The sequence below is a fragment of the Pantherophis guttatus genome, chromosome 4 (assembly GCF_059756535.1).
Source record: "Pantherophis guttatus breed Tessera chromosome 4, ASM5975653v1, whole genome shotgun sequence".
Classification (NCBI taxonomy): Eukaryota; Metazoa; Chordata; class Lepidosauria; order Squamata; family Colubridae; genus Pantherophis; species Pantherophis guttatus.
The window spans coordinates 25,532,203-25,551,193 of NC_142066.1; the positions used below are offsets into that span (position 1 = coordinate 25,532,203).

Genomic DNA, 18,991 nt, shown 5'->3' on the forward strand with positions numbered 1-18,991 from the left:
GAGGTAAAATGTCTCTGTCAAATGGAGGTTCTATTTTAAAAGTTATCGGCCCCACCATTCCTCTATAACCGGAGCAATTTTGTTTCTAAAGCCGTCTACGCTAGTGAACTCTACGTTGCCAGCATAGAAGGAAAGATTTGTGTACATCACAAAATAACTATTCCACAAGCGTTTCTGCATGTGAAAAGCCATCCATGGCACTATGTCCCCCCCTACACACATACACACACACACACACACACACACACACACACACACACACACACACGTACCTGTGATGTTGAACTGGGTTGCGTTGAGTTCTTGGAGAAGCCGATCCAGTTCGCAAAGCCCAGCTCCGAGCACCCCGCTGGAGGAGGAGAAGGGTGGAGGGGCGGCTTCCTTCGCCTTGGGCGACAGCGGCTTGCAGACCGTACTGTGGGGTGAGCGGCAAAAGAGGCGAGGATGAATGGCTGAAGAGGGTTTGGGGGCAGCCCCTCCAAGCAAGGAGCATCCGCGAGGAGGACGAGGGTGGACAGCCTGAATTCCCACCACACCTTGAAGAGAGCGATGCGGTGCCTGCCTCTTCAGGGAAGATGGAGAGGAAAGGGTGGCAGCTATTTATAGGATCCCTCCGCTTAATGGAAGCTCTGGACTGAGGCCAGAGGATCTGGGCAAAGCTCCCAGGGAGGCCAAATGCCTCCAGACTCCTCTCTCTTCCCCCCCCCCCACAATTCTTCCTCCATCCCTTGGGCAGTGTTTGCTACCCCCATATCCTGCAAGGTTAAAGGCCTGCCTGGAGGGGGGACGGGGGACTGTGTGCTGTTCTCCAGGACGTTGGATATGAAACTTCTGCCTTACTAAGAGGGCAGAAGAATGTTTCCAGCTGTGGTTCTGCCACCTAACAGCTGCCCTGAGAGCAGAAACAGCAGCTGCTCACTCTTGTTTCCATCAGGGACAACCGAAACCATAAAAACTGGGTCTTTCTTTATGCAATTTATATAAAATGCAGACCAGCCCTGCAGAGCACTGGAGTGACTTCCAACATCTGGCTCTTTCTCAAATCACATCATCATCATCATCATCATCACGTCTTTTCCTCCCCATGAAGGTTTCCTGTTCCTCTCTATTCCTTTCACCCTCTAATCTCCACCAAGTGGTTCTCCTCTGTATAGAAAATAAAGCACCCCATTCAACAAGCTTGAACCCTGGGGATCTTAGGGTGATCCTGGCAACAGCATGGAAATAGTGTGATTTTTCTTTTAAAAAGACTTTTCTACTTCTACATCTAACTTAGTGTTGGGATCTCATAGTGGTCTCCCATCCAGTGACTAACAAGTCTGTTTAGAATTCCCAGGAATTAGTCAAGGCCTGTTTAATGCAGTTATTTCTGTCCTTTTCTATTTCAGGATCTTTTTTTTTCCCCTGCAATGGTAAATTGGAAAATAAAATCAAAAGAATGGTGCCTACACGCGTTAAAGAAACCCACTAGCAAATTTATTCGCAGAATGCCCTTCGGTTTACCTATAGAGATGCTCCTTGTCGCTCCCGCCTTGCAGGGTCGATGTTGGGATTGGATCAGCCGACATGGCTGCTTTTCCAGCCTGAAAGAAATGAGATGATGCAACTTATATAAAGCAGAAGGAAGAGCTGGAATAGAACTGGATTCAGAAGGCAAATAAGAATTTCAGTGTTGGTGAGCCTGAATAATGCAACTTCTGCAGCAAAGAACAGCCTTGAAAAATTGAAGTCTGTGCATTTTAAAGTTGAAAAACTTTCAACCGGGTTGAAAAACATTGCTCTAAAACATACCTGGGCCACATCTGGCCCTTTGGCCATCCTTGTCTAGCCCTCATGGATTGCTTTTTATTTTGAAGGACATTGCTAATATTTTTTCAATTTATGGATGTGCATGCGTGCATCCTTTCGCACCTTCACAGCTCTATTGGTCCGGCCGGCCGGCCCTCTACTAAAGTTCCAGTTTCCGACATGGCCCCTTGGTAAAATTAATTAATTGCGCACCCCTGCTCTAAAGTCTCCAGATGTTTCCCCCCTACCCCTGAAATGTAAAGCTAGGAGCAATATGGTAGGCCCACTAACCTAAGCAGGCTACTCCCTTAATTGCAGCAGGATTCTATTCCATTAGCAGAATTGTCACAAGTGCTGTGGGTATGGATGATGTCATTTGTATCATGACATCACTTGCATGATGACATCATTAAGCCATGATGTCATTGGAGCTTCTGCCAGACACCAATGAGACTTGCAGTAAAATTCCAACCACTTGGGATTTTTCCAAGAGTTCCAAGGACAGAACATTATGTTCTTTGCCCCTGGAAGCTGGAAACGTCTTAAAGTTTTCGTAGGTTTCTGTAAAATGTAAAGGTTTTATAGGTTTATGGAAAAATTTGCTCATAAATGGGCAGCTGGACCAAAATGCATGTGCGCATATTATAGAAAACTGGGCTAAATTCCCATTTGGATCTGTGGAAGTGCAGACGGACACCACAAATGAAGTTGTATTCTCTGCATTTCGTCAGAGAAATTAATTTTGGAGAGGAAACAAATCTGCTGAGTTAAATACAGAAACTGATTTTAGTATGGAGGCACAAGGCTGGAAACTAACGCATAGAAGTTAGTCCCCGACTCACAATTAGCCCAAAATTTCTGTCGCTAAGCAAGAAAGCGGTTAAGTGTGTTTTGTCCCATTTTACAACCTTTCTTGCCACAGTTTTAACCGAATCACCACAATTGTTTAAGTTAGTAACATGGCTGCTAAGTGAAGCTGTCTTCCCCATTGATTTTACTTATCAGAAAGGGGATCACATGATCCCAGGATGCTCAACCGTCATAAATACAGGCCAGCGTATGAAATTTGATCACATGACCATGGGGATGCTGTAACGGTCGTAGGTGTGAAAAACAGTCATAAATCACTTTTTTCAGTGCCTTTATAACTTCAAATGGACACTAAACAAATGGTTGTAAATCAAGGACTACCGGTACAATTAATCCATCTTCCTTCAAATGCAGTTTTACTTTTTGGGGGGTTGGGGGGAACTGCGTGTGCTGCTGTCCTTCAAAAAGAGACAAAATACCTGTCTCTGAATAAACATTAAAAAAAAAAAAAAAGCTACTTGAGCGGAACAAGAAAGAATGAGATCGAAGATTACTGGAATAGCATTGAAACCCTTAACCATAATGCCTATCAATTGCAAAGAGCAAAGCAAGCCCGTCTGAAGTGAAGGGGGGGAAAAAAACCCACCAAGATTCTTATTTCACACATTTAACCACAAATCCATTGTCTCTATGCAACTTCCCAGGATAGTTTTACACCCAGAATAACTCTGAAGTAAGCAGAAGCTTACTTACTATTCTCGAGAATAGCTGATTATGATATCAGTGCTGATGGAGCTTTTAGTTAGAAAAGGATTGGTGTACCACAGTGAAATCATAATGACCGTCTTTTGTTTTAATAAAACAAGGACTTGATGTCATGAAAAGATGCTGGCAGTTGGAAATGAAACTTCATCTTGAGGCCTCAGAAAGCTTCACCAGTTCATTTCTGCCTTCTACAGTTTAGGATGGTAAGGCTTTCGGCCTAGGAAGACAGGACAGATCCACTGCATTGCCAAACTAGGAACAAATGGGATAGGGAAAGGAAGGAAGGAAGGAAGGAAGGAAGGAAGGAAGGAAGGAAGGAAGGAAGGAAGGAAGGAAGGAAGAAAGAAAGAAAGAAAGAAAGAAAGAAAGAAAGAAAGAAAGAAAGAAAGAAAGAAAGAACAGCATGATTGCTCCCACAATTTATTTCATCTCAGAGACAGCACTTTAAGGCGGTAGCTGAATGTTATACAAATTCAGCAACTTTTAAGATATATGGACTTCAACTCCAGATTTCCCTTTGCTGGTTAGGGAATTCTGGGAGTTGAAGTCCACATGTCTTAAAGTTGCCAACTGGGCTACACTGAACAGATGAGTCAATACAGTTGTCTTCCACTACTCTCAACCAGGAGTGGGTTCTACTAACGGTTTGCAGTGGGGCTACGCGCGCATGTGCGCTTCTGCACGTGTGCGCACTTCCTGATGACGTTGGGGTCGGTGGGCTGAGCCTCCCGCCAGTTTTACTACCAGTTCTATAGAACCGGTCCAAACTGGGGGCAACCCACCACTGCTCTCAACCCACCTGAGAGTTGTAAGATGAAGTTGTTGGCTTGGAAACTGGAGTCCTCTCTTGATTGTGGGATCCCCCGGAGTCGGTGAGTAGAACGGGGCGTTTGGAGATATGAGAGGTGGTGGTCTCTAGGTCAGCCAGGAGAGCATCTGGAAGGGAAAAGACCGCATAACCGAGAATGAGACACAAGAAGAAACAGAGGCGGCAGAAAGGGAAGGCGGAACCAAATATTAAGGGGAGTGAACAGAGGAAAAGTCTTGTGAACAGCAGAGGAAAGAGAAATGTTGCAAAGAAATACAAGAAGTCCTCCACTTACAACAGTTCATTTAGTGACTGTTTGAAGTTACAACGGCACTGGAAAAAAGTGACTTATGACCACTTTTTGCACTTACAACCATTGCAGCATCCCCAGGGTCATGTGATTGAAATTCAGATGCTTGGCAACTGACTCATATTTATGACGGTTGCAGGGCCACAAGGTCATGCGATCATCTTTTGCGACCTTCTGACAAGCAAAGTCAATGGGGGAAACCAGCTACACTTAACCACTGTGTTACTATCTTAACAACTGCAGCAACTCACTTAACAACCGTGGCAAGAAAAGTCGTAAAATGGGGCAAAACTCACTTAACTAATGTCTCGCTTAGCAACAGAAATTTTGGGCTCCATTATAGTCATAAATTGAGGATTACCTGCACAGCCCCTGTTGGTTTGTTATTCCCATCTTAAAGCAGAAATTCAGGTTTGTCATCCAGGCTGGACACCAAAAGTTATTCCACTGGGAAATTTGTGATTTAAAATAATAATAATAATAATTCCGCCTCTCTAAAAACACTCAAATTCCAAGTTGGACTACCACCATGATTGCAATTGTATTTAATATAGGGTCTTGTCTTCTTTTTTTCTTTCTTCGTCTTTGTTGTTCCGTGAACTGTCTTAACTGTCTTTGTTGAACAGAAAGCCAAAAAATGAATCCAGTAAGTAAGTGAGTGAGTGAGTGAGTGAGTGAGTGAGTGAGTGAGTGAATGAAGGAATGAAATGAAGGAAGGGAGGGAGGGAGGGAGGGAGAGAGGGAGGAAGAAGGCAAGCAGGCAGGCAGGCACACACTCTGCACAACAATCTCAAAATTTTCCCAGCAATGTAGAAGGATCTTAAGTGGAACTTCCAACAAAAAAGAGAAATGCTTGATCTACAGGCGATCCTCAACTTATGACCACAATTGAGCCCAAAATTTCTGTTGCTATGCGAGACAGTTGGTAAGTGAGCTTTGCCCCCATTTTATGACTTTTCATTCACTTAGTTGTTAACTGAATCACTGAAGTTGTTACGTGAATCTGGCTTCCCCATTGACTTTGCTTGTCAGAAGGTCGCAAAAAGGGATCAAATGACCCCGGGACACTCCAACCATCATAAATATGAGCCAGTTGACAAGCGGCTGAATTTTGATTAAATGATCACCGGTCATAAGTATGAAAAATGGTCCTAAGTCACTTTTTCAGTGATGTTGTATCTTCAAATGGTCATAAACTGAAATGTTATAAGTAAAGGACTATTTGTACTGGGCCACAATATGGTATTTCAGATCTTAGTTGAATTTTGAAATATTACATCCGTCAGTCCCATTGAAATCAATAATGGCTAAGTGAAGTGTAAAATTAATTTCTTCTGCATCAAAAACCACACTTTGCATCAAAGTGGAAATTTTTGTGGAAATTTGCAAGGTTTGGGTCTAACCAAATTCCTGGCCCTCAAGCCTCTTAACTTGAAGCAGTTAACCAAAGCAGAAGCTTGTCTAAGTCACTAGTCCTCATTAATCCCACAAAAGGAAATTCCACTCTTGTGACGCCAAGCCATTTCCAATTAAGTCCTTGCTCAAAAAAACAAGAGTTGAACCTCATTTTGCTATAAAATCCTCTGATATAAACTTATATTTTTTATCGTATTGATCCACATGAGGACCCAATAAGAAAAACAGAGAGGGACTGGGTTAGAAAGGGAATCAGCGTGGTATAGTGGTTAAAGCACTTGGAAAACTGAATTCTAGCCCCATCTTAGGCACGAAGCCACTTTGATGACCTTGGGCCAGCCATTCTCTCTCAGCCCTAGGAAGTAGGCAATGGCAAACCAGTTCTGCAATCTTGGCCAAGAAACCTACAAGGAATATTCCAGGCAGTTGCCAGGAGTCAATGCTGACTTGAAGGCAATTTTTTTAAAAAAATACTAAAAATAAGTCAAGACAGGATGCCAATAGGCTAGGAGGAAGAAAATAGATCTCTAAGTAACAAGAGTTTCATAATTCTATTTGTGCTCATGTTTTGTCAGCATTGTTTCTGAGCTCCAGGTTCCTTTGGGATGCTTCCTCTGCACATGCTCAGAAACTTTCTCACTGGTTCAGTGAGGATCTTGGACTAAGAAAGGCTAGGATTTATGACACTGACATACTTTACCTGCACAGATCTGTGATTTCATTTTGTCCTGTCTTTTTCTGTGTCTTCTTCAACCCCTGAAAACACTCTTTGCTTTCCGCACAATTAACCTTTTGTGCAAGAAGCCTTTTCCACCCCGGAGCAAGTTTTACAGAGGTCCTTTTGACACACACACACACACACACACACACACATTCACACCCCAAATTCAATGTCCTGCAAGCTGGTCAGATCATAAAAGAGTTATTCGGGAGAACAACAGCTGGTTTAAACAACTCCTCAGTGGCCCACAGGAGTCGTTTAGGATGAAGGTGTCAGACAAGGAGTGAGGAGACCAAGGTGTGACTCTACCCTCAACCATGGAAACTCACTCCTGTCCAACTTCTTTGTCTATCATGGGATAAAATGCCACAAAAATCTACTTTAAGGCACACTGAGCTCTTGAAGAGTCCACATGGGGTACAAGTAGTCCTCGCCTTATGACCAAAATTGAGCCCAAAGTTTCTGTTGTTAAGCAAGAGAGTAGTGGGGTTTTTTTGTGTGTGTGTATTTTTTTCTTTTTAATTTTTTTTTTGTTTTATTAATATGAATAAAAAAGAGTAACATATTCAAAATCCATATAGACAGTATGTTGTCTGGTTACAGTTCTTTTGAGTAATAAGCATCACCGTAATGATAATAGTATTCTCTAATAGTAATCTCATAATAATAGTGCTTTTCCCTCATAACATCAATGTATATTAATTGTTAGTACTAATCAAAATTAATCAAAGTTACGGTAAACAATCCTAATAATAAGATTAAACTTTCTCTTATGGTTTTTGAAGCTCTAACTCCTGTTCTATCGATTTAACCATCGATAGAACAGATCCCATACCTCAAAATATTCAGTGTCTTCCTTTTCCTTAATTTCAAATGTTAGTTTATTCATTTCTGCACATTCTAAATTTTTGTTATTATCTTTTCTTCTGTGGTGAGCTCCTCGCGCTTCCAATGTTGTGCGAACATGATTCTGGCCACTATTAACACATGTATTATTAAGTATGCATTTCTTTTACTATATTTGTGTGGTATGATGCCCAACAGAAATATTATAGGGTTTTAAATCTATATGTTCCTTTATCATTTTTTCTAGCCCAGTGTGTACTTTGGTCCAGTATTTTTTTGCACGATCCCTGAGACTGCAACTGTCATAAATACACCCCAGTTCCCAAATGCCTGAATTTTGATCACATGACTGCAATGGTCATAAGGTGAAAAATGGTCATAAGTCACTTTTTCTGGTGCCATTATAACTTCAAACAGTCACTAAACGAATGGTTGTAAATCGAGGACACCCTGTATGTGTGTGAGGGGAACAAAAATCAAAATTGGAGGGGGGGGGCAGAGGTTTAATTGCACATCTCTGCCAGCCATACTGACATTTTTAGCTCCCAATAATGGAAATGGCTGCCTTAGAAAAAAGATAGGATATAAATCTACTAGATATTTGTTTTATTTATTTGCAGGGCTGACGTGCCACTCCAGTTGAAGCTACTTTGGGGTAGTTTCCTTGTTCTACTTACATCAATTAAATTAAAAACTACACAGCCCAAAACACAAAGGACTACCTAATGGAAAACACAGAGCCAGAGATAAAGATAATTCTGTTTTCATTAATCTTCAAATTATAGGAAGCAGCAGCTCACATCTCCTTCTCTCCCCCTACCTCCCAAAAGCAGGCCTGTTGCAAAAAAACAAGTTAGCTTGGATGGCCTTTCTGAAACCCAGCAGGGTGAACCATCCATAAATCTTCATCTTCCTCACTTCTGTCCTCTTCGCACCATCCCCTGTTCACAGTGTTTAAGAGCACAAAAACTCTTTGAATTGTGTTATAAAGGGGCAATTTATTTTATAATCTGTTTATTATATTTCTTCCTGACCTCAAATGTTTCTCAATCCTGGCACCTTTTGTGAGGACTTCAACTCCCAGAATTCCCCAGCCAGCTTTGCTTGGAATCCACACATTATAAAAGTGCTAAGATTGAGGAAACACTGTTCTAGTAATTTAAATAAGATTTCTGTTATGCCTTTGATGGTGCTAGGGTCTTCAAAGGTTTCTCCCTGACTAAAGCAGTCCACCTTTTAAATAAGGGTGGCATTTCTTTCATTGTCCTTAGCTTAGCCATTCATTTTTGAATGCACAAACATGCTAGCTGAGGAATTCTGGGAGTTGAAGCCCACATATCTTAGTTACTAAGATTGAGAAACACTGCTCCAGAGTTTTGGAAAGCTGCCTGGTAGCCCTACGGCTGAAAGTATTGGACTAGACTCGAGGAAGGGTACACATTCTTGGCAACTTTAAAATCTGTGGACTTCAACTCCCAGAATTCCTCTGGTGAAGAATTCTGGGAACTGAAGTCCACAGGTCTTCACAGGTTGTCACGGTTAGAGACCCCTGGATCAGAGTTTTCAAAATTCCAGGCAGCAATTTTGGGAATTCTGCAGGGGACCAGGCTAGGGAAAGCTCTACCTACTATTAAACACTGCCCAGCTAAAATATTTCCTCCAAGTTTCTCCAGACCCAGCTCCCTCCTCAGTTTGTGTCCCCAACCCTCTCCAAGAAGACTGAATTCAGTCTTGGGTTTTGAGGACAAGGCATGGAGCGCAAAATCTTGACAAAAGGTCTTACCATTTAAGTTGGTCATTTGTGGAAGTGCAAATCCCATATGTCCTGACCGCTGTCCATACAGGCTGGGACAAGAAGAGTAAAGGTTCAACCCACTCTGGAGGACCAGTTTCATTGCTAGGCCACAGTTATCAGTCCAAATCATAACCAAAATACCTTACACTTAACAAAAATATGTATATTTTATATTTATTCTGTGGAGAGTTTGGTCAGTGGGAAAAATATATATAAAATTACCATGGAGGAAATAGCAAACTGCCCTAGATTTTGGGGAGGTATTAATACAAACCAACTATTACCAGATGCATCAGCTCATACGATAGTACTTGGTTGGTAATACTTGTGTTAGTACCTCCCCAAAATCCAAGACAGTTTGGTATTTCCTCCATGGTCATTTTAAGTGCTTATAAATTCCAAGTGAAGGACTCTGCCACTTCTGACTCTATGTAGATGGTAACTCACTCTGTGAACGCTACTGAAGAAAAATTAGCAGCAGCTAATCACACCAGGACAACCCAGAAACATGCTACATTGAAGTATTTGGGCAGAACAGTCTTTTCAAATAATACCGTCCTATGTTATTCAGATTTCCCATTTTGGATTATAATTCATATTGTGGCTTCTGATGCATTTCACATCTCTCTCTCTTTCCCTCCCCCTTTCTCTCCCGCCCTCCCTCCCTCTCCCTCTCTTCCCTCTCTACCACCCTCCCTCTCTCCCTTCCTTCCTTCTCACCCTCCCTTCCCCTCTCCCTCCCTTCCCCTCTCCCTTCTTCCCTCTCCCTCCCTTCTCTCGCCCCCCTCTCTCCCTGCTTCCCGCTCTCTCCCTCCCCTCTCTCCCTCCTTCCCCCTTCTCTCCTTCCTTCCCTCCCTCTCTCTCTCCCTCCCCCTCTCTTTCGTGCCTTAGGCATGAAAGGCAGCTGGGTGATTTGGGGCCACTCCCTCTCTCTCAGCCCAATCATCCTCACAGGATTGTTGTGTGGAAAATAGGAGGAAGTAGTATTAGGTATGCTTTCCACCTTGAATGATCTATAACCAATAATAAAAGTGGAATAAAAGAAATCTAATTTTTTTTACCTCACTTCTTTAAGCAGTTGACTCCTATTGAAAAGATCAAATTATTTCTAGTTTGTCCTTGAAAATGTATGTAATTTAATAAATGTATATGCTCTCCCCATCTCATGTACAGGACTCTAGGTGGCTGACAATTAAAACAGAATTAACCCACTACCAAAATAATAAACAGAACTGACATAAAATAGCAGGCAAGAACCCTCAAGGGTATCCCACCATCAATATAAGCAAGAAATCAGTTCACTAGCATTACATGCATCAGGATCCCAGACTTGATCTTTAAGTGTCTTGTGAAAGTAGGATCAGGGCAAATCTGATTGGGGGGAAGAAGTAATATTTCAAAGAGGGACACTGCTTCGCTTTCTTGCACGGCCTGGTTTCCTGCATGCTGCGGATTGGTGTTGGTCCACGGACCGGAGGTTGGGGACCCCTGTTCTAGTCCAGCTGCCTGCCAAGAAGGAGATTCTATAGCATTCTGAATAAATGGTGATCCAGACTCTTCTTAAAAACCTGGAATATCCACAACTTCTGAAGGCATGCCGTTCCTCTGGTTAATTGTTCCAACGGTCAGGAAGTTCTAGGTTGGAGAGGTGACTTTTGCGTCTGCCCTTATCTAGAAACCCTGGCTTCTCACATTTTTATGGCTATATCTCCCATTTCCCTTGGATCCACAGCCTTCCAGCTCCCCCCCCCCCCCAGCAGAAGACCTCCCTTCCATACCCGTCTCTTCGCCAGCCAATACAGGCTCTTGTCCCCAGATTATCCTTGGATAGAAGTAGAAGAGAGTGTTGGAAGGAGGGCGCTTTGGAAATGCTAATTAGAAAAAGGGGACTATTTAACTGTTTTTCCAGCCACTTTCTGGGATGGCGAAGCATAAAAAAGGGGGAAAGGGGACGAAGAAAGATCTTTCTCATTCCTGCTCCTTTTGGTCTGATGTCACGGGGCAGAAATGCGTCTAGGGAAAAACCACAGAGGGGAGAGGCAGGAATGCAATGCGCTAGAAGGGAGGGTAAGACATGGAAAGGGGCGGGAGAGGAGGGAAAGAGATGGGATCAAGCCACCTCCTTCTTCATAGCATGGATCCTTCACCCCGATGTTCCAGCCAGAGGATCCCATTGGAAGATCCTCACCAGATCAGCAACTTCCATTCTCATTTTATTTCCTCCTATTGTAATCCTGCTCAGCTTCCTCTAGCCATAATTCCACCACTGCATCCCCACAAGAATCCTGCAAGGAAGGCTAGGCTGGGATGGGAACTAACCACCAGTCAAGATTGCAGGATGGATTTCTGAGGCCCCTTTGGAAGAATTTTGCAAAACTTTATAGCTTAGCTCATTACCCTTGAATCTGCTTCCTGCTCAGTAGAAGAGGTATTTTCACAAATCCTTGTGGAATCCATCTTAGAGAATGCAGAAGCTAATATAAGATATTTTTACAGAGGCTGGAATGAAGCTTAGATAAGAACTGCTTTTACTCACAAGCATGCCCTGCAGGATGGGGCAAGCGAACTCCCTGACAACTGGACTGTGAAAGTCCTCCTTCCAGGCCTATTAAATGATGGTTTGATTTCCTGAACATAAAAAGATTCCTTGGAGTGTTTGCATCACCAATGTTTTTAAACATTCAGCAGCTTGAAGATCTGTGGACCTCAACTCCCAGAATTGAAGATCTGTGGACCTCAACTCCACTTGAAGATCTGTGGACTTTGAACATCTGTGGAGCCACTTGAAAATCTGTGGACTTCAACTTCTAGATCTGTGGACCTTGAAGCAGCCATGTGAAGATCTGTGGACCTGAACTCCCACTTGAAGATTTATGGACCTCAACTCTCAGAATTTCCCAGTCAGCATGGTTGGCTAGAGAATTCTGGGAGTTAAAGTCCACAACAGAGGCCAAGTTTGAGAAATACTAATTCACACCAACAGCCAGGAAGTCTGCATCTCATCCTAGATAAAAACCATTTGAGGATGCCAATGACCAAAACCACATTGGAAAACTGGGAACTTATGTCAAGAACAGAGGGGTGGGAGCGGAGAAAGAAAACAGAACAAATACTAAGAGTCCTGTTTTAGAATTTGGCAGCTGCTGCCTTGGGTAGCCCTCCCCAAGCTTACACTGCACAACCTCCACTAACTGGCTGGAGCGGATGGGCTTTGTAGTTGTTTCTGCCCAGGGTCAGATGGGATAAATTTAGCTTTGAGCTCCAGTGGCAGCTTCCAGGGAAATTTGCAAGATAGCATCAAAGCATTTTTTTTGGAGTGATGGATCCAGGTCTTAATTCCTTTTTTTGTTTTTTGTTTTTTTGCTTCTTTCTCCCAAGGCAAAGTGAGAAGAGGGGAAGGCTGATTTCTCTGGAAGCAGTTGTAGGATGCAGAAGGCAGGAGAGGAGAGGAGAATGAAGACTGCAAAGCAAGCTTGTCTAGCAGGCTGGTTCAGCAATTCCGCGAAGCCACAGGAATACGCTGAGAAATAGCATTCCTTCCTTTTCAAGAAGGGAAGGGCTGAGGAAAGGCACCCTCTCCTTCTCTTCCCCCCCCCCCACCGCCAGCTACAAGGATGAGAGGCCATGGAGAGTTGGCCACAGCAAGTTGGCTGCGGCAAGCTGTCCCATTCCAGAAGGGTCTATAATTCACTATGACCAATTCGCTGCAGGACAACTCACTGCCAGACAAGAGTTACACTAACACCAAAGGAATGGTGGAATAGACTCATTAAAGAAAGGATGCAAAAGGAAAGACAGAATGAAATGAGAATGGCAAAAATGAAAATAATTTTTATTTAGTTTAAATAATTAAATAGAATTGTTAAATTGTCCCACAGTGAGTTGTCCTGCAGTGAGTTGGCCATGGCAAGTTGCCCCATTCCTCCCCCCGAAAGGCAATAGAATAGAATAGAATAGAATAGAATAGAATAGAATAGAATAGAATAGAATAGAATAGAATAGAATCTGGAAGGGACCTGGAGGTCTTCTAGTCCAGCTCCCTGCTCAAGAAGGAGACCCTATATCAGACAAGTGACTGTAGAGGCTCCAGTCTCTTCTTAAAAGCATGCAATGCTTTTGCACAATTTCTAGAGCAGTGGCTCTCAACCTTCCTAATGCTGCGACCCTTTAATACAGTTCCTCATGTTGTGGTGACCCCCAACAATAAAATTATTCCTAAAACCATTGAAAATATGTGTTTTCTGATGGTCTTAGGCGACCCCTGTGAAAGGGTCGTTCGACCCCCAAAGGGGTCCTGACCCACAGGTTGAGAACCACTGCTCTAGAGGCAAGCTGTTCCACTGGTTAATTGTCCTCACTGTTAAGGAAGTTTCTCCTTAATTCCAGGTTGCTTTTCTTTTTGATTAGTTTCCAACCATTGTTTCTTGTCCTGCCCTCTAGTGCTTTGGAGAACATTTTGACCCCTTCTTCTTTGTGGCAGCCCCTCAAATAGTACTGGAATACTGCTATCATGTCACCCCTAATTCTTCTTTAGAGGCCACACGCGTAAGAACCCACAATCGGGGAAGTTTGCAAAGCAGGACAGCCCCTTCACACGTGATGGTTCCCTCGGGGATGTCAGGCTTAATCCTCCAATTTGGAATTAAAACTCAGACCCTACACGCAAGGCAAAAAAAAAAACCTCCGGGTTTGCAAACGCCCGTCCCACGCGGCAGTCGCATTCCCACGTTCTCGTGGGAAGAAGCCAGACAGTTCCACACCCACCGACCCCCGCCCTTCCTTCGCAAGGGCAATTCCGGTGAAAAAGGGAGGCGACCCTCACGCAAAAAAGGTCTCAGAGGAAGGAGGGAAGGAAGGGGGATTTTGCAAAGGGGGTTGGAGAAGGGCGTGAGATAAAGCTGTGTGTAGGGGGGGGGGAATTGGAAACCGAGTGCCAAAATTTAAAAAAAAAAATAAAAAACCGCGGCGGTCGCTGCGCGAGAACGCGACGCAAAGAGAAAAGAAGTTTTTTGTTTTTTAAAGTGGAATGGGGAGGGGGAGAGAGAAATGATGTGCAGCGACTGCATCGGCCTCTCGCCCATCCAACCCCCCCCCCCCCTTGCCGCCCCGTTTGGAAATGAAAAGAAGGAAGAAAAAAGAAGAGCGGAAAGAAAGTCCGGCCGAAGAGCAATAAAGGAAGGCGGGAATGCTAAGAAGGAAGGAGGAAAAAAAAGAGAAGGGAGGGAGGAAGGGAAAATGACGAGCGGGCAACGCGAAAGAAGGGACTCGGTGGGGGGAAAAAAAAAAAAGCAAGCCGAGAGCCGAAGGGGGAAGGCGGGGAAAGGGCGAGAGGGGAAGAGATTGGAGACCCGAAGGACGCGGCGGCGGCGGCGGAGACGGGTGGAGGGGAGGGTGGGTTTCCCTCCGGGCGTTTCTTACCCAGATCGTCCATCCCGGGCCGGCACGGCTGGGTCCGGACTCCGGGCCGGTAGTTGCAAGCTGGGCGGCTCCCACCCCAGTGACGCGCCTTCCCGGAGCGCGGCTCCGTGCTTGTTGCCGCGCCCGCCTGTCCGCCCGTCAACCCGTCTTGGCTGCCTTGCCGCCGCCGCCGCCGCCGCTGCAGTTGCGGGTGACCATTTATGGCAAAGGGGATTCGCGCTCGGGCAGGAAGGATGGACGCGCCACCCCCACCAGCCCCATCACCACCACAATCCGCCCCGACACGGACCTAACAAACACACACGTCGCGCGCGTCGTGGCCTCGCGTCCACTCCAGGGGAAGATGGTTAAATTAGGGGCAAGGAAGCGTCGGCCCATCCAAGGGGGACCCCAACCCACCCACCCACCCACCGACCCTCGCCTCTCCAGACGAGACGCCTCGCGGGGTGATGTGGGTGGGAGGGATTTTGAGTTGAGTCCCAAAGGTGCTTCTTTCAAGAGGCAACTGGACTTTCTGGTGTGTGTCTTTTCTTTGAAGACATTTCACTTCTCACCCCAGAAGCCTCTTCAGCTATGAAAACCGAGCTGAAGAAGCTTCTTGGATGAGAAGCAAAAGGTCTTCAAAGAAAAAAACCCAGAAAGTCCAGTTGCCTCACGAGGAAAGAAAAGCACCTTTGGGACAAACCGTGATCTGGATGACTGAGAATCTCCATAGACAATTTTGAGATGAGGGTATCAGGATATTGGGATGATCTTGAAGAATCCTCAGGAGGCAAGTTTGGAAAGAGGTTCATTCTGTGACAAGAAAGGCATGTCAAGCAGAGAGACGGATTCCCATGAAGCAAGGTCAATTTTTCAGCTTCCTTTTGCAAACCTCTAGCCTCCTTGTGCCAACCGCTCAATGGTCAAGAGAAACTAGTATTGTGTGGATGTATTAACACGGAATGGTAGCCACAAACAGTGCCAGTGAGAGTTAAGGAAGGGAGGGAAATACAGGTAGTTCTCAACTTCACTTAGTGACCGTTTGAAGTGACACCACTGAAAAAGGTGACTTATAATTATTTTTCGCATTTACGATCGTGGCAGCATCCCCATGGTCACGTGATTTACGTTTGGATGCTTGACAACTGACTTGCACTTATGACGGTTTGCAGCATCCTAGGGTCACGTGATCACCTTTTTGCGACCTTCTGACAAGCAAAGTCAACTGAGAAGCCAGGTTCACTTAACAACCAGGTTACTAATTTAACAGCTGTGGTGATTCACTTAACAAATGTGGCAAGGAAAGTCGCAAAACGGGCAAAACTCACTGAACACATTTCTCACTTAGCAACATTAATTTTGGGCTTAATTGTGGTGGTTAAGTGAAAGACTACCTGTATTAAGCCTGTATTAATTCCAATTGAACACCACTCTCTGTAAAATAAAGATTTCCAGCTCCATGGGGGAAAAGCACTTTAAATCAAGCTCCGTTTGCACAGGAATCTTCCTTTCCTTCCCACACTTTGAGGTTCACATCCCGACACCCCAGAGATGTTGGGAATCCATAAGGCAGATCCAATTTAAGCAGTTCTGATATCACATCTGTTTGGCCCATCAGGTATTCCAGATGCCAAAAAACAGGGAAAGAGATTTGCAGTTCTGGAGTTAAGGAGTGGTTTTATAAACGACAATATTCCTGGCTGGGGTGTAGCTGAGAATCATGGGGAGAATTTAGTCACTTAACCATTGAAATGATTTGACTCAGAGGATTTTTTGGGAGGGGGAGGGAGTGAAGGCAAGATACAAAGAGGGGGCGGGAATCGGAACAAAAGTTGGAGAATGAGAGAGGAGAGAAAAAGTCATCAAATCTGAATGTTAATGTAGCCCTGAGGCGGGATGATTTGATGATCAACAGGAAGACATCCCTGAAATTTGAACACCTATTTTGTTTTGTTTTTTTAAAGATCTGCATTGTACTATTCTGTTGACACTCCCCAAAAACCATTTTCTGCTATCCGGTTCTAGTCCATGAAGCCAGCTGGGCTTCACCTTGGGCCAGCCACTTCCTCTCAGCCCTAGGAGGGAGGCAATGGCGAACCACTTCTGGAAAAACTTTGCAGGACTTATCCGGGCACCTTCAGATAGTCAGGCACTATTGAACAGTAACACACACGCACACGCACACACACAAAGTAAAAAAAGAAAAACCAAGAAATGGCAAGCATACAAAATGTTGTCAGTGAGATCTAGCAGCATTAGCTTTGAGAGCCCTGAGGTAAAAAAAAGGGGGAGGGCCTATTCCAGGCCTCCTAAGCCAAGGATATGCAGCCTTCTCCTCCTAAGGATGTGTCTGTGTGTGCTTGTGTGCTAAGAGTTCTCAGGGCACAGCTGTAGACCCTAATTTCTAGTTACTAAAACAAAGTAGAGGTTTTGCAATGACTTTTCTGTTGCAGCTCTGGCATGTACCAGATGTGATGGATTCCGTCTTCTGACATCTGGAAGGTGGCTAGATGAAAAAGATATCTTCTCCCATTTGGGTACAACTCATGATGAATATACAATATTGACTGTGGAGCGTACAGGTAATCCTTGATTTACAACCATTCGTTTAGCGACGGTTCGAAATTGCAATTGCACTGAAAAAAGTGACTTATGTCTGATTCTCCCACTTAACAACCGTCACGGCATCTTCATGGTCGCGTGATCCGGCCCTTGGCAACCAGCATGTATCTGCGATAGTTGCATGGTTGGGGGGGGGGTTGTCATGTGATTGCCATTTGAGAACTTTCCAGCCAGCTTCTCACGAGCAAACTCAATGGGGGAAACCAGATTTGCTTAATGACCATGGAAAAAAGGCAGCAAAATCGGGCATGGCCCATTGAATAACTTAGCAACAGAATATTTGGTTCCAATTGTGGTCCTAAATCAAGAAAAGTTTAATCAGAGTAGATTCCCCAAATCTTTTTATTCTGTATTTTTTTTCTTTTGCAAAAACTGTTAAGCAAAATAGGGGATCATTAAATAAATCCAGGCTTCCTAGCTGGGAAGGTTGCAAATGGAAATCAGGTGATTCTGGGATGCTGCAACTAGTATTAATACATACCAGTTGCCCAAACATCTTAATTTTGTTCAGGTGACCCTGCGGACACTGCAAAAATGCAAGGGCCGGTTGTCACTTTTTTCAGTGCCATTGTATTTTCAGTCGCTAAATGGTCATAAGTTGAGGACTACCTATATTATATTAACAACTTCCCGAATGTCTTCGTGCACTGGGGTTTTTTTTTAACCTCAGCAATTCTAATACGTGTAGAATAAGAATAGAATAATAAAGTTGGAAGGGACCTTGGAGGTCTTCTAATCCAACCCCCATTTTAAGCAGGAAACCCTACACTTCAGACAAATGGTTATCTGATCTCTTCTTAAAAACTTCCAGTGTTGGAGCATTTACAACTTCTGGAGGCAAGTTGTTCCACGGACTGATTATTCTGTCAGGAAATTTCTCCTTTGTTCTAAGTTGCTTCTCTCCTTGATTAGTTTCCACCCATTGCTTCTTGTTCTGGCCTCAGGTGCTTTGGAGAATAGCTTGACTCCCTCTTCTTTGTGGCAACCCCTGAGATATTGAAATACTGCTATCATGTCTCCCCTAGTCCTTCTCTTCATTAAACTAGACATACCCAATTCCAGCAATCGTTCTTTATTATGGTTTAGCCTTCAGTCCCCTAATCATCTTTGTTGCTCTTCTCTGCATTCTTTCTAGTCTCCACATCTTTTTTACATCAGGGTGACCAAAGCTAGATGTAGTATTCCAAGTGTGGCCTTACCAAGGCATTATAAAGTGGCAATAACACTTCACGTGATCTTAATTCTATCCCTGTTTATGCAGCCTAGAACCGTGTTGCCTTTTTTGGCAGCTGCAGCACACTGCTGGCTCATATTTAATGATTAGTGATTGTCCACTAGGACTCCAAGATCCCTCTCACAGTCGCCACTATTGGAGACTATTAGTGTGGACTTCAATTCCTAGAATTTTCTAACCGGCATGCCAGCTGGGGAATTCTGGGACAGAAGTCCACATACCTGAAAAATTGAGGAACATTGTTCTAGAGTTAAGAACTAATGCAGAAGGATCATTTTATAAAAGCTTTGGCGAGATCACATAAAACACAACTGAGGGTTTATGCAAGACTGAATGCACTCTTGGTGTGGACTGGCAAGAATTACAAAAGCAGAGACGTGCATCTACCCCAATTTTGGGCAAAGGACATGGTTTCAGAAGCAAAGACGTTATATGACCCAGTTTGCTTCAGTCCCATACTGACAGCTCTGTGAGAA

The 18,991-nt window shown here is 44.1% G+C and overlaps 1 protein-coding gene across 1 annotated transcript in view; it reads right to left on the bottom strand.

Annotated features, from left to right (window-relative positions):
- The window catches only part of TGFB1I1 (transforming growth factor beta 1 induced transcript 1), a 32,861-nt gene extending 17,854 nt beyond the window's left edge, over positions 1–15,007 (bottom strand). Inside the window, exons 1-4 of the mRNA XM_034419797.3 lie at positions 14,678–15,007; positions 4,163–4,299; positions 1,504–1,583; positions 273–415 (exon numbers count right to left, since the gene is read on the bottom strand). Of these exons, the coding sequence (XP_034275688.2) occupies positions 273–415; positions 1,504–1,583; positions 4,163–4,299; positions 14,678–14,690 (373 nt within the window). The 5' untranslated portion in view covers positions 14,691–15,007. The remainder of the gene's footprint in view (positions 1–272; positions 416–1,503; positions 1,584–4,162; positions 4,300–14,677) is intronic.
- Positions 15,008–18,991: the final 3,984 nt, after the last annotated feature.